General features: G+C 42.3%; 2 protein-coding genes across 7 annotated transcripts in view; one reads left to right on the top strand and one right to left on the bottom strand.

Moving 5' to 3' along the window:
• The window catches only part of ttll1 (tubulin tyrosine ligase-like family, member 1), a 30,416-nt gene extending 22,141 nt beyond the window's left edge, over positions 1 to 8,275 (bottom strand). For 2 of the 5 annotated variants that reach the window (XM_072278528.1, XM_072278532.1), the window contains exon 1: positions 8,045 to 8,275. In XM_072278528.1, the coding sequence (XP_072134629.1) occupies positions 8,045 to 8,157 (113 nt within the window). In that variant the 5' untranslated portion in view covers positions 8,158 to 8,275. Of the gene's footprint in view, positions 1 to 853; positions 979 to 1,125; positions 1,302 to 8,044 lie in introns of all 5 variants that reach the window. The other 3 variants (XM_072278529.1, XM_072278530.1, XM_072278531.1) reach the window with 3 other exon arrangements.
• A 124-nt stretch (positions 8,276 to 8,399) lies between these two features.
• The window catches only part of LOC140209892 (bcl-2 homologous antagonist/killer-like), a 121,305-nt gene continuing 114,772 nt past the window's right edge, over positions 8,400 to 14,932 (top strand). For both annotated transcript variants that reach the window (XM_072278526.1, XM_072278527.1), the window contains exon 1: positions 8,400 to 8,503. The gene's annotated coding sequence lies outside the window, so the exon portion shown is untranslated. The remainder of the gene's footprint in view (positions 8,504 to 14,932) is intronic.

Raw genomic sequence — 14,932 nt, 5'->3', positions numbered from 1 at the left:
TAACAAAATAAGTTTGGAGATGACATGGGTAGAGTCAAATATGGACGAGAGGCTAACTAATACAAGGTCAGCACAGAGGTAAGACAGAGGAGGAAAATGGATCAAGCAATGGATCAAGAAAGCGTGCAAAAGCAGTAGATTTGACTCATTCTTTGAGGCAGAAGTCTAAAAAATGGTACATGATAGATGGAACATGAACCTTCTAAGGAGTCTGCATAATTTTTTGAGGAATGCTTGTTTGGCTCCACACATCATGGTTTTAGGGAACAAGCTGCAATGAACTCTCACTGAGGTCTGAACTGTAATATATTACAGTTTAACTTGTTTAATTTGCTTACAGTTTGCTTATAGTTTAGCATGCTTAACTTGTTTTTGCAAGTATAATGCTTTTTCCCCAAACTACATTACCAATTATCTGAGAAGTGTGTAGGTTAGCAGAAATCACTTCTGTTACGACTCAACTAGGTAAGATGTTGGTGGTGATATGTGAACTTTGAACTTCAACTTCCACTTTTATTCTCCACAAATGCTATTTGACTTGATGAATATTCCCAGCAATCTGTTTTTATTCACGATCTCAGCATCTTCATACACTAAAACTAGTTCGTGACACCTCCAATGACAGAGTAAGGACAGCTTTAAACTGTATTGTAGATAATGGTCAAGAAAGAATCCTTGTCTTTGCATCACAAAGAAAAAGAGGAACAACACAGAGAGAAAGAGGTTCACTGATTTCCACCGGTTCTAATTAGGCAAACCATTCACATTGGTCTCTGCCACAAATTCTTCCTTCAGTCCTGACGAAGTGTTTCGGCCCGAAACGTTGGCTTCTTTTCAGCTGATGCTGACTGACCTGCTGAGTTCCTCCAGCGCATTGTGAGTCTTCTACTGAGCATTCTTGGACCTAAACCTCCAATTTTTACATCAGAATATCACAACGGACATCCCTCTATTCCAGCATATCTGTGGCTTTGAAACCTAGGATACAAATAGAATGCCAGAGCACATATGGTTACATTGGTCTTCCTTGGGTGAGGGATGGGTTTCATTTCCACAGACATCCATAAATTGATTTTGTTCTTAAGTCCAGAAACACACAAGTATAATTTCATATGGTAACTGTACCTCCAGTATTGTAATGAACAGCTTCAAAAGCACAAAAGCTGGTAGGAAATAACAATTATTAAAAGTGCTGAGAGAGCATTCCCAGGAACAAATGTATGCATGTTCATCAGACTTCTGAATTTAATAATATTATGGGAGCTTGTCCATAATTTGGGTGTTCTTCACCTGGGGCTGGCCTGCAAAACAATGGATAAAAATGCAGTAGAGATAGTGAAGATGATACAGAAGAATACTGTATTGAAGCATACACAGGTTTTCTTCTCCTTAGGGGGTTGTTTGAGGACCAAATGCTACCACTCCAGTTCTGAGGTGGTTGATAAAGCTTTTGTGGGATCTAGAAACTCTTCCACAGATGGGACAGGAGGTGTTGAACAGGACAGAAAGGTGAGCAATCTGTACAATGCTGTGCTCCTTCCACCACATACACAAGGCTTTTGTGTGCTCCTGACAAATGGATTTGAGGTTCTCAGTTCTCTCCTGAATGCTCCATCTTCACTTTGAGTGGATAGGATCCATGGGTTTCAAGGAGTTAGTGGTGACATTACATTTGTTCAAGGTGCCATTCAGAATATAATGGAATCCTTTTTTTCTGTCCACCTAATAATTTTTTAAAATTAGTTCAGTGCATGTTATCATTAACTCATTAACAGTTAAAATTAACAAAAACTCAGTGAGGAGGAGGAGGAATGTCTGACAGGCAAAACTTAGAAAGCCATGAGGATAAGCTGCAAACAGGGCTCTGGTTCAATGAATGAATGGATGTAGTTAGAAAGTGAGAACACAGACAAAAGGAGGGGTAAATTGCAAAATGCAGAGCAGAAAGACAGTCCCACCAGGCCAAGCCAAGCTTGTCCTCAACCAAAGGGAAAAGTGATAATCAGGCTGAGCCAACGTAACAGTATTGTCACAATCTTGGTATCAGCAATTTTTGTGTCAGTTGTGAATATACGAATTAAACCTCCTACCTTCATGTCCATGTCACCAGTGGTTACAGGAAACAATCAGGACCTCAGTATCAATCCTTATAGTAACCACTGGTCACAGAATTCCAATCTCAAGGACAACCATCACTTTTTGCCTGTTATAATCATATCAAACTTGAATCCCTAACTTGCCTTGGATCCCATGGGCCTGTCTTTACCATAGGCATGACTACATTAACATACACGACATCATCCATACTGCTCTGTAATTTGTTACTTCAAGTAATTTGTTTGAATTTGTCAAAAAGGTTCTCCTACTAACAAAGCTATGCTGACCATCACTGATCAATCTCTGCTTACATCTCATTAGGCTCTGGGTATTTATCCACCCACATCTGCTAAAATATATTCATAGATGTATTCCAAAAACAAAGAAATACTTAAATGGCAAAATAGTATAACCGTGGCTGACAAGGTAAGTCAAAGCTAATGTAAAAGCATAAGAGAGGGCAGACAAAGCAAAAATTAGTGGAAAGACAGAGGACTGAGAAGCTTTTAGAAACCTACAGAGAGCAACTACAATAATCATTAGGCAGGAAAAAATGAAATATGAAAGCAAGCCAGCAAACAACAACAAAGTGGATCTTTTTCAAGTATGTAAAAGACTAAAAGAGAGATGAGAGTAGATATAGGACAGCTAGAAAATGAGGCCAGAGAAATAATAATGGGAGCCAAGGAAATGGTAGATGAACTAACTGAGTATTTTGCGTCAGTCTTCACAGTGGAAGACACTAGCAGGGTGCCAGATGTTGAAGGGTGTTAGGGAAGAGAAGTGAGTGCAGTTACTACTACAAGGCAGAAGGTGCTCTAAAACTTGAAAGACCTCAGGGTACAGCAGGCACCCGGGCCAGATTAACTGCACCATAGAGTTCTGAAAGATGTAGCGGTAAAGATTGTGGAGGCATTAGTAATGATCTTTCAGAAATCATTGGACTCTGGCATGGTGCCAGGACTGGAAAATTTCACATGTCACTCTACTCTCTAAGAAAAGAGGAAGGAAGCAGAAAGGAAATTATAGACCAGTTAGCCTGACCTTAGTTGTTGGGAGGATGTTGCAGTTAACATAAGGACATAAGAAATAGGACCAGGAGTAGGCCATCTGGCCCATCGAGCCTGCTCTGCCATTCAACAAAATCATGGCTGATTTGGCCATGGACTCATCTCCACCTACTGCCTTTTCCCCATTACCCTTAATTCCCCTACTACGCAAAAATCTATCCAATCTTGTCTTAAATATATTTACTGAGGCAGTCTCCACTGCTTCATTGGGCAGAGAATTCCAGATTCACCACCCTCTGGGAAAAGCAGTTCCTCTTCATCTCCGGCCTAAACCTACTCCCCCGAATCTTGAGGCTATGTCTCCAAGTTCTAGTCTTACTTATAAGTGGAAACAACTTTCCTGCCTCCATCTTATCTTTCCCTTTCATAATTTTATGCTTCTATAAGATCTCCTTTCATTCTTCTGAATTCTAGTGGGTACAGTTCCAGCTCACTCACTTAACCTATCTATATCTCTCTGCAGACTCTCCATATCTTCTGCACAATTTGCTTTTCCACTCAATTTAGTATCATCAGCAAACTTACACTACATTCGGTCTCCTCTTCCAGATCATTAATGTATATGTGAACAGTTGCGTGCCCAGCACCGACCCCTGTGGCACACCACTCACCACTGATTGCCAACCAGAGTAACACCTGTGTATCCCAACTCTCTGCTTTCTTTTAGTTAACCAATCATCTATCCATGCTAATACATCACCCCAACTCTATGCATCTTTATCTTATAGACAAGTCTTTTATGCGGCACTTTATTGAACACCTTCCAGAAATCCAAGTAAATAACATCCATCTGTTCCCCTCTATCCACTGTATTCGTTATATCCTCAAAAAACTCCAGTAAGTTTATCAAACAGAACCTGCCTTTGTTGAACCCATGCTGCGTCTGCCTGATGGATCCACTTCTTTCCAGATGGCTTGCTATTTCTTCTTTAATGATAGCTTCAAATTTTCTCCCAACTACAGATATTAAACTAATTGGCCTATAGTTACTTGCCTTTTGCCTACATTCCTTTTTGAACAGTGGCGTGACATTCACCGTCTTCTAATCCGCCGGGACCTGCCCAGAATCCGGAGAATTTTGGTAAATTATCACCAAAGCCTCTACTATAACTTCATCCATTTCTTTCAGTACCCTGGGTTTCATTCCATCAGGACCAGGGGACTTATCTATCTTCAGGCCCACAAGTTTGCTCAGCACTACCTCTTTAGCGATAGCTATTGTATTGAGGTCCTGACCTCCCATTACATCCATAACACCTCTCTTTGGCATGTTAGGTGTGTCCACCACTGTGAAGACAGAGAAAAAAGTAGTCATTCAAAGCCTCAGCCATTTCCTCATTACCAAATATCAATTCCTCATTCTCTTCCTCTAGGAGAACTACGTTCACTTTAGCCACGCTTTTATGCTTTATATAATTATAAAAACTTTTACTATCTGCTTTTACATTTTGTGCTGGTTTATTTCCATAATCTATTTTCTCTTTCTTTATTGCTCACTTTGTGGTTCTTCGTTTTTAAAGACTTCCCAATCTTCCTGTTTCCCACTACTCTTGGCAACTTTGTACACATGAGCTTTTAGTTTGATGCTTTCTTTTATTTCCTTAGTTTTCCAAGGCTGGCTCTCACCACCTTGGAATTAGAAGGTACCCATTTAAAACAGAGATGAGGAGAAATTTTTTTAGCCAGAGGGTCATGGATTTATGGAATTCATTGCCACATACAGCTGTGGAAGCCTGATCATTGAGGGTGTTTAAGGAAGAGATTGATAGGTATCTAATTAGTCAGGGTATCAAGGGATATGGGGAAAAAGCCGGAAATTAGAACTAGATGGGAGAATAGTTTAGCTCATGGTGGAGTGGCAGAGCAGACTTGATGGGCCGAATGGCCTACTTCTGCTCCTTTATCTTATGATCTTGTGACCACTTCTACAGTCCTTGCTTTTAACAGGAATATACTTTTGTTAAGCACTGTGAAAAATCTCTTTGAAAGTCTTCCACTGTCCCTCAACCATCCCACCATATAGCCTGTGTTCCCAGTCAATTGTTATGGTTGAGGTTATGGAGTTATGACACAGGACATTAGGACAAAGCCAGTATGGTTTCCTTAAAGGAAAATCTTGTCTGACAAACCTGTTGGAATTTTTTGAGAAGATTACACGTAGGATAGATAAAAGGGGATGCAGTAGATGTTGTATATTTGGACTTTCACAAGATCCACACATGAGGCTGCTTACCAAGTTAAGAGCACATGGCATTACAGGAAAGTTACTGGCTTGGTTAGTGCTTTGGCTGATTGGTAGGAGGCAGAGAGTGTGAATAAAAGGATCCTTTACTGGTTGGCTGCCAGTGACTAGTGGTGTTCTGCAGGGGTTGGTTTTGGGAACCGCTTCTTTTTCTGCTGTATATCAATGTTTTAGATGATGGAATAGACGGTTTTGTTGCCAAGTCTGCAGCTGATATGAAGATTGGTGGAGGGGCAGGTAGTGTTAAGAAAACAAGGACTTAAGACAGATTACAAGAATTGCAGGAGAGTGGCAAGTGAAATACAATGTTGGAAAATGCATGGTCATGCACTTTGATAGAAGAAATAAATGTGCAGACCATCTTCTAAACAGGGAGAAAATCCTAAAATCTGAGATGCAAAGGGACTTGTGCAGAACACCCTAAAGGTTAACATGCAGCTTGTCAGTGGTGAGGAAGGCAAATGCAATGTTAGCATTCATTTCAAGAGGTCTAGAATACAAGAGCAGGGATGTGATGCTGAGGCACTGGTGAGGCCTCACCTTGAGTATTGTGAACAGTTTTGGGCTCCTCATCTAAGAAAAGATGTACTGTTTGGAGAGGGTTCAGAGGAGGTTCACAAAGATGATTCTGGGAATAAAAGGGTTATCGTACAAGGACGTTTGATGGCTCTGGATTTGTACTCACTGGAATTTAGAAGGATGAGGGGAGGATCTCATTGAAACCTTTTGAATGTTGAAACGCCTAGACAGAGTCGATGTGGAAAGGCTGCTTCCAATGGTGGGGGAGTCTAGGATAAGGGGACACAGCCTCAGGATAGAGGAGCGTCCATTTTAAACAGAGATGCAGAGAAATTTCTTTCGCCAGAGGGTGCTGAATTTGTGAAATTTATTACCACACACAGCTGTGGAGGCTAGGTTGTTAGGTGTATTTAAGGCAGAGCTTGATCAGTTCTTGATTGGACACAGGGAGAAGGCTGCGGAGTGGGTTGAGGAGGGGAAAAACGGATCTGCCACAATCGAATGGTAGAGTAGACTTGATGGGTCGAATGGCCCAATTCTTCTCCTGTCTTATATATACACATCTTCCATTTTAATATGTTCTATATTATCCCAGTCACTCCTTTCTGGAATCCGCAATAACAGCATCTTTCTCCTTATAAAATATGGATATGACCTATTCATTAAGAGCATACCCCTTGCAAATATTCTGTTCCCAAGAGGCCCAATACTTCGATTACCTCCTTGCTCTTAATGCACTTCTGCAAAAGAAATATAGAAAATCTACAGCACATGTTGTGCTGACCACGTAACGTACTCTACAAAGCTGTCTACAATTTCCCTACCGCATAGCTCTCTATTTTTCTAAGCTCCATGTACCTATCAAAGAGTCTCTTAAAATACCCTATTGTATCCACCTCTACCACCTTCGCTGGCAGTGCATTCCATGCACCCACCACTCTGTGTGAAAAAATTACCTCTGACATTCCCTTTGTATCTACTTCCAAGCACATTAAAACTATGGCCCCTCGTGTTAGCCATTGCAGCACTGGGAAAAAGCCTCTGGCTATCCACATGATCAAACCCGCTCATCATCTTGTATACCTCTATCAGGTCACCCCTCATCCTCTGATGTTTTGAGATTGTTAGTGTTAGCATTCACTTCGAGAGGATCAATATATAAAAGCAAGGATATTAGTTGAGGTTTTATAAGGTGTTGGTTAGATCACACTTCAGTATTCTGAGCTGTTTTGGACCCTCATCTAAGAAATGATGAGCTGGTTTTGGAGACAGTACAGAGGAGATCCAGGGAATGAAAGCCTTATCTTATGAAGAATATCTGATGAATCTGGGTTTGTACTCACTAGAGTTTAGAAGAATGAGGGGATTATTATTGAAACCTATCAAATGATGAAAGGTTGGATGTGGAGAGGATGTTTCCTAGAGTGGGGGAGTCTCGGACCGAAGGGCGCAGCCTCAGAATAAAGGGGTAACCATTAAGAATGGAGGAGGAATTTCTTTAGCCAGAGGGTGGTGAATCTGTGGAATTCATTGCCACAACCAGCTGTGGAGGCCACATCACTGGATATATTTATAGAGAAGGTTGTTAGATTTTTGATTGGTCAGGGCATCAAAGGTTACAGGAAGAAGACAGGAGAATGGGGTTGAGAGGGAAAATAAATCAGCCATGATAGAATGGCGGAACAGACTCGATGGGCCAAGTGGCCTAATTTTGCACCCATATCTTATGGTCGATAGTGTTATGGTCTTAATCTTAAACGCCTTTAGATTCTCTTTGCCCTCAATCTTTTTACTGTGTCATAATCCTTATATGCAGTCCAAGAACCTCAGATAAACCACACAAATTGAAATCCCCATATTCTTCTCAGTTTAGTCAGTACTCACTATATGCTACTGTCACCCAGGTGAGGAATCTATGAAGATGTATACATTACGTGAGGATATCTGTGAAAGATCACAGACCACAGTAATCACTCATAGAGACATCTGGAATATCCATAGGATCCCCCTCTGCTCCAAGCATTAGGTTTGTGGGAAGCAACCTTAAAGGTGTCGAGAACTAAAATAAATAACTTTGGGAAAAAATATCACAGAGCAATACCCGTACTTCACTCACCAGTAGAAGTTCCAGTCTTCATCAGCAGAAGTCTGAATCCAGCCCCTCTTTTCAAAATTATTTAAGAGTATTGATTTCTCAATGTCTGTCGCCCATTTTACTTTTCCGGCCATAACTTGGAGGTGAAATTGTATTAGTCAATTACTGAAATAGAAAATGCGGCAAAGCATGAGCAAGCAGTTCGATAATACACCTCACCCAACTGGCAAAATCCTCACGGCCTGACACGGCGAGAACTAACGCGCATGCACACCGATTGGTGCGTTCCGGGGGATTTGACGCGCATGCGTGACTGAACGGAATTATGGGAGCTGTAGTTCACATCTCCTCCTGCTATATCCCATGATGCAGTGTAAGGGTAAGCAGACAGATTTGTGAGCGGGAGCTTGGATTCGCTGAAGGTTTCTTGCGCTGAAAGGTGGGTTCAGCGGAGCACTCGACGATAGAAGAACCTTTAAGGTGAGATTTATGATCGAAAGGAATTTCGAACAGATGGGTACCCAGATAATTTTGTAGAGAGGAGATCTGTTCTTGGATGAGGACGTGGGTTTCGGGGGGGGGGGGGTGGCGGAGTCAGCCTTCAGAGTGGAGAAGGCCAAGTTATAAAATATTGAGGACTTCAGAGAACAAGTGCACATGCAGCTCTACACATCGCCGTGTTCGGGAAGGCTTCTTTTTTGCTCACTGCCGCCCTACCACCCATATCTTCAATCTTCTTGCCTTCGTGCACCCGCAACACCTCAACCTCTGTCCTTCAACCCATGGATGCCCTTTTCTTACCCAGGATCTTCCCTATCGTTGAAGATCCTTAACTTCATTTACTTAGCCCCACCCCTTCACTAGCCCCGAATACTCTAGGTATCCTTCGTTCACCCAGCACAGGAGATGGCCAGAACAAGGCAGTGAGTAGACTGTGACTATAAACCAGAAGGGATATATATCTTGGGGGTGGATTTTGCCCCACAAATAATCTGGTCTGGCATCACGGGTCTTTTCACCAAAGGGGAGCACCTTTGATCTTTCAGGACTTCCAACACCAAATTAGCAAACAGTGAACAATCAACCCTGGAAGCCATGGATAAGAGCTGGTAATGTTTCTACTCTTAATTGGGAGGGGGAGGGAGGACCCTAGCTGTTATTCTTGAGGGATGTAAATGTAAACCTTGGGGTGACTTAACTGTTAGGACTGTTATGATGCAAACATCAGTTTGGTAAAGGGAAGTATTTTCCTTATGACAAAATGCTTGCAGCACAGTCTTGTCTAATTAAAGAGGTAAGCGCAAGACCTTTGTGGCATCAGCTCCAATCCTAGCAATAGACCTGTTAGACTGTGCCATTGTCTGAGCAAGAAACTGAGGACAATGGAAAATACTTCTTTTGAGAAGTTAATCAGGAGTGTAAATTTTAAGTAGGTGGAGGTATTAGAAGGAAATTGATGAGAGACTTTTTGTTTGAGGAGTTGTCATGGGTTTGGAACTTCCTGAAGATAGGCTAATGATAAACAGAATCCACTCAAACAAAATGGACAGGTTCTTAAGATTTAGGTTGTGGAACACGGAGAATTATTTTTGCTTTTGCACATATATTGTATATAAGAAATGTGCAAATAATTATCAGGAATGTGACATCACATTAAGGACATTCATTTATAGTTTAGAAATAATATTCAGACTCACTAGTGCCATTGTCACAAAACACTAAGTGCTATGAGGTTAAACCCCTGTTTCTGATACCCTCTCTCAGATAATTTATTTCTTTATAACTCATGTTTCACTAATGCCAATACTAACTTTGTTCTCCCATCCAAACATCCTTCTCTCCCTGCTTCACACCCCCAATTATCTGGTCATCTCTCCCCATTCTAATATTTGCCATCCAGCAAGCCCTCTTTGCCCACATCTTATTTCTTGCTCTTACAAGTAGAGAATAGATGATAAGTTAGCTTTGGGCTACAGGCACCAGGCAGGTAGTATATGTGACATAGCTTTGACCCAATTGGAGGTTGTGATGATGTTTAGGCTTCCCAATGAATAAGGCATGAAAACAGTAATTTATTACCTGCAATTTTCCAATTATTTGATCAGTTGTCAAAGATTTTTGTGAACCAAGGTGTTTTTTTTTGTTTGGAGACATTACCCAATGACACTTTGCCTAGATGATGTGGATGTATGTTCACCCAGCTGAAAGGATAATAAACAAACATAGAACAGTATAGCACAGGAGCAGACTATTCAGCTCACAATGTTGTACCGAACCAGATAAAAAGCAAATCAAAAAACACTCGAGCACTAATCCCTCCTGCCTACACAATGTCCATATCTCTCCATCTTCCTTACATCCATGTGCCGATCCAAACATCTGTTAAAAGCCTCTAATGTATTTACCTCTACCACCATACCAGGCAATGCATTGCAGGCATCCACCACTCTCTGAGTTTAAAAAAAACTTGCCTGTCACATCCCCTTTGAACCCACACCTTCTCACTTTCCATGCATGCCCTCTGGTTAGAGATTTCAACCCTGAAACATATTTCCCGTCTACTTTATCTATGTCTCTTATAATCTTCTAACGTCTATCGGATCTCCCGCTCAGCCACCCACTCCAGAGAAAACAACCAAAGTTTATCCAGCCTCTCACAATAGGATATGCACTCTAAATCAGGCAGCATCCTGGTAAACCCCTTCTGTACACTCTCCAATGCCTCAACATCCTTGCTATAGTGGGGCAACCAGACCCCAGTCTATGCAATATTCCGGATGTGGCCTAACCAGAGTTTTATGAAGTTTCACATAACCTCTTGACTTTTGAACTCAACGCCTCAACTAATGAAAGCTAGCATTCCATCAGCCACCTTAATCTGAATTGACCTTATTTCTTACATCCTTCACATGCATGAGGAGTAAAAATCTTTATGTGGCATCTTCATCAGAATGTGTAATGTGCAATTTATAGTAATTTGTAATGAATAGCATGTACAACAGGATAGTCAGTATAGCTTAGAAGTACAATTTTATCAGCGTGAATTAATCAGTCTGATGGCCTGGTGGAAAAAGCTGTCTTGGAGCTGGTTGGTCCTGACTTTTATGCTACGGTACCATTTCCAGATGGCAGCAGCGAGAACATTTGTGGTTGGGGTGACTTGGGTCCCCAATGATCCTTTTTACGCACCTGTCTCTGAAATGTCCTGAGTAGTGGGAAGTTCACATCGACAGATGTGCTGGGCTCTCCGGACTACTCTCTGCAGAATCCTGCGATCGAGGGAGGTACAGTAATGCAGCCAGTCAGGATGGTCTCAATTGTGCCCCTGTAGAAAGTCCTTGGAATTTGGGGACTCATACCCTTTGTCAAATGTCTGAGGTGGAAGGGGTGCTGCTGTACTTCTTACACCAAACAGCCAGTGTGTACCAACCACGTGAGATCCTCAGTGATGTGTATGCAGAGGAACTTGAAGCTGTTCACCCTCTCAACCCCAGACCCATTGATGGCAATAGGGGTTAGTTTGTCTCCATTCCTTCTTGGTCCACATCCAGCTCCTTTGTTTTTGTGACATTGAGGGAGAGGTTTACTTGACACCACTGTGTCAGGATGATGACTTCCTATCTGTTGGCTGCCTTGTTATTATTTGAGATGAGGCCAGTCAATGTAGTATCATCAGTAAATTAGCAGATTGGAGCTGTGGGTGGTGACACAGTCATGGGTATAGAGAGAGTAAAGGAGGGAGCTTAGGACACAGCCCTGAGGGTCTTCTGCATTGAGGGGCAGAGGTGAGGGAGCCCACTCTTACCACCTGCCGGCATTCTTACAGGAAGTCCAGGATCCAGCTGCACAAGGCAGGGTGAAGGACAAAGTCTCTGAGCTTCTTTTCACCTTATTGATCTGTGTAGCCACTTTCCAGGAGCTATGAACTGTATCCCAAGGTCTCACTGCTCAACAACGCTGTTAAGGATCTTGCCCTTAACAGCGTATTGTCTCCTTGCAAATGCCGTACCAAGTTACAACAGCCCACATTTATCTGGGTTAAAATCCAACTGCCATATCTGTGTCCATATCTATAACTGGCCTATATCGTGCTGTATTCTTTGCCAGCCTTCTACACTATCCACAATTCCACCAATCTTGCTATTATCTGCAAATTTACTAACCCACCCATTTATATTTACATCCAGGTTATTTATATACATCACAAATAGCAGAGGTCCCAGCATAGATCCCTGCAGAACACTACTAATTACAGACCTCCAGTTTGGAAAAGTCCCTTTAACAACTACCCTCTGTCTGCTGTACACAAGCCAATTCTGAATCCAAACAGCCAAGTTGCTGTGGATCTTAATCTTCTGGATTAGCCTCCCATGTGGGACTTTGTCAAATGCCCTATTAAAATCCGTGTAGACAACATCACTGCCCCATCCTCATCAATGTCTTCGTCACCTTGTCAAAAACTCAGAATCAAGTTGTAAGACACGACCTATGACCTGCCGTGCACAAAACCATGTTGGCTCTCCCTAATTTTCCAATGATTTTCAAATGCTTATATATCCTATCCCTGAGAATTTTCTCCAACAATTACTCTGCAACTGACATGATATTCACCAGTATACAGTTCCCAGGATTTTCCTTAGTTCCATTCTTGAAGAGAGGTACAACATTGGCCACTTGCCGGTGCTCTGGGACCTCGCTTGTGCCTAGAGAGGGCATGAAGCTATTGGTCAAGGCCCCAGCAATGTCGTCTCTTGCCTCCTTCAGTAACCTCAACAAGGATCTGGTCCCACTGTTGCCACAATAGGTGTACGGCAGACACCTTCTCAATGGCTCATCACATGGCCTTAGATCGCCTGGTTAATAGAAACACCTTTGTCAGGATTCTGTGTGTTAACTATAGCTTGGCTTGTAACATCCTCATTCCCACTGTCCTGACCGATAAGTTAAAGAAATTAGGCCTCTGTACCTCCCTCTTGCAAATGGATACTCAACTTCCTAACCAGAAGACCACAATCTGTGTGGATTGGTGATAATGTATTCTCCTCGTCAACACTAGTGCACCTCAGGGCTGTGTGCGTAGCCCACTGCTCTACTCTCTATATACACATGACTGTGTGGCTAGTTATAGCTCAAATACCATCTATAAATTTGCTGATGATGCAACCATTGTTGGTAGAGTCTCAGATGGAGATGAGAGGGCGAATAGAAGTGAGATATACCCACTAGTTGATTGGTGTCACAGCAAAACCTTTCACTCAATGTCAATAAGACAAGAGCTGATTGTAGACTCAGGAAGTGTAAGATGAGGGAACACGGACTAAGCTTAGAGGGATCAGAAGTGGAGAGTGAGCAATTTCAAGTTCCTGGGTGTCAGCATCTCTGAGGATCTAACCTGGACCCAACATATTGATGCAGCTATAAAGAAGACAAGATGAGAGATAGAGGGAGAGAGAGAGAGAGAGAGACTCTTGTTTTTAAAGCAGTTCCCAGCAGGTGCTGGCAATGGAGGAGGATTTGTAGGTGTACCAGGAAACCGTAACACAATAATAAGGAAAAATAGAGGCCAGAAAATGTACGGGACATTAATATTCTCTTCAGCCCCTTTCATAACTATATACTCACTGCGTGGGGCCTCTTATGTCATTGGTGCCAAAACGCACCATGACCTCTGGCTGTTCAGCCTCCCCCTTGAGAATATCTTGCAGCTGCTCTGATATATCCTGGACCCTAGCACTCTAGGGGCAACACACAATCCTGGTGTCTCTTTTGCGGCCACAGAACCTCCTCTCTCTCCCTGAACTATCAGGTCCCCTATAGCTACTGCACTGCCTGACTTTTCCTTCTCTGTTGAGCCTTAGAGTCGGCCACAGTGCTGCCAGCCTGGCTGTTGCTCCCATGCCCTGATGGGTCATTCTCCCCCCCACCACCACTAGTATCCAAAGAGGTATACTTGTTGCTGAGGGGAGTGGCCATAGGGGAACCCTGCACTGACTTCCTAATCCCTTGCTTCTCTGGGTGGTCACCGATCCACTCTGACTGAAGTCTGTACTCTGGGGGTAACCACCTCGTCAAAGGTTTCATCACTACTATCTTCAGCTTCCTGAATGATCCTAAGTACATCCAACTCCAGCTCCAATACCTTGACTTGGTCAGTCAAGCATTGAAGTTGGGTGTACTTCCGCAGATGTACTCATCAGGGAAATAGTCAGGTATCCTGAATTACCACATCTGACAAGACGAACTCCTGCATTTTAAAAAGTACTTTGGTGTGTACTTAAAACTTCATGATCTGTCTTGCAGAGTACAAGCTAAAGAAAGTCTAGCCTAGATTAGCTGCCATCATTTTGGGCAGAAATGATGAGCTCAATGGTCATGGATGTCTGATTTCTAGTGGTAAAAGTTAAGGGCTATATGATTTGGACTCCTCAGAACAACATTTGCTGTCTTAAATTAAGCTTCCTATTGCTGTAGGATTCACAAGCATGATTAGCTCTAAAATCTGAGTGGATGATCCATCTCTGCTTCCTGCTGAGACCCTCACAATGACCAGCTGATTTTTCCACTAATTTTATTCCCTCCTTGATTTTAAAAAGCAACTGGGAGCTTTGGATACAACAAAGGCTTTGGGTGCAGAAAATATCCTTTTCTGTAATTGAAAACTTGATTATAGATGGTAACAAAGACTTGCCCTCCAGAGCAAATTGTGGCACTAGCTAAGTTGTTCCAATGCATTTCTAACACCACCTTGATGGTTGGAAAATTGGCTATACATTTCTTGTCCGTAGAAAACAGAATATATCTAATCTGACCATTGATTGCCCGATTAGTCTTCTTTCAAATTGAGGTTTGTTCTATCAGTTTGATACCTGTTCATCACTAACATGCTCATCAGTGCAAAGTTTAGGTTTT

Source organism: Mobula birostris, chromosome 14 (assembly GCF_030028105.1).
Source record: "Mobula birostris isolate sMobBir1 chromosome 14, sMobBir1.hap1, whole genome shotgun sequence".
In the NCBI taxonomy this organism is placed as follows: domain Eukaryota; kingdom Metazoa; phylum Chordata; class Chondrichthyes; order Myliobatiformes; family Myliobatidae; genus Mobula; species Mobula birostris.
Note: the sequence above shows the minus strand (reverse complement) of the source record. Positions and strands in the feature narration are given on the sequence as shown.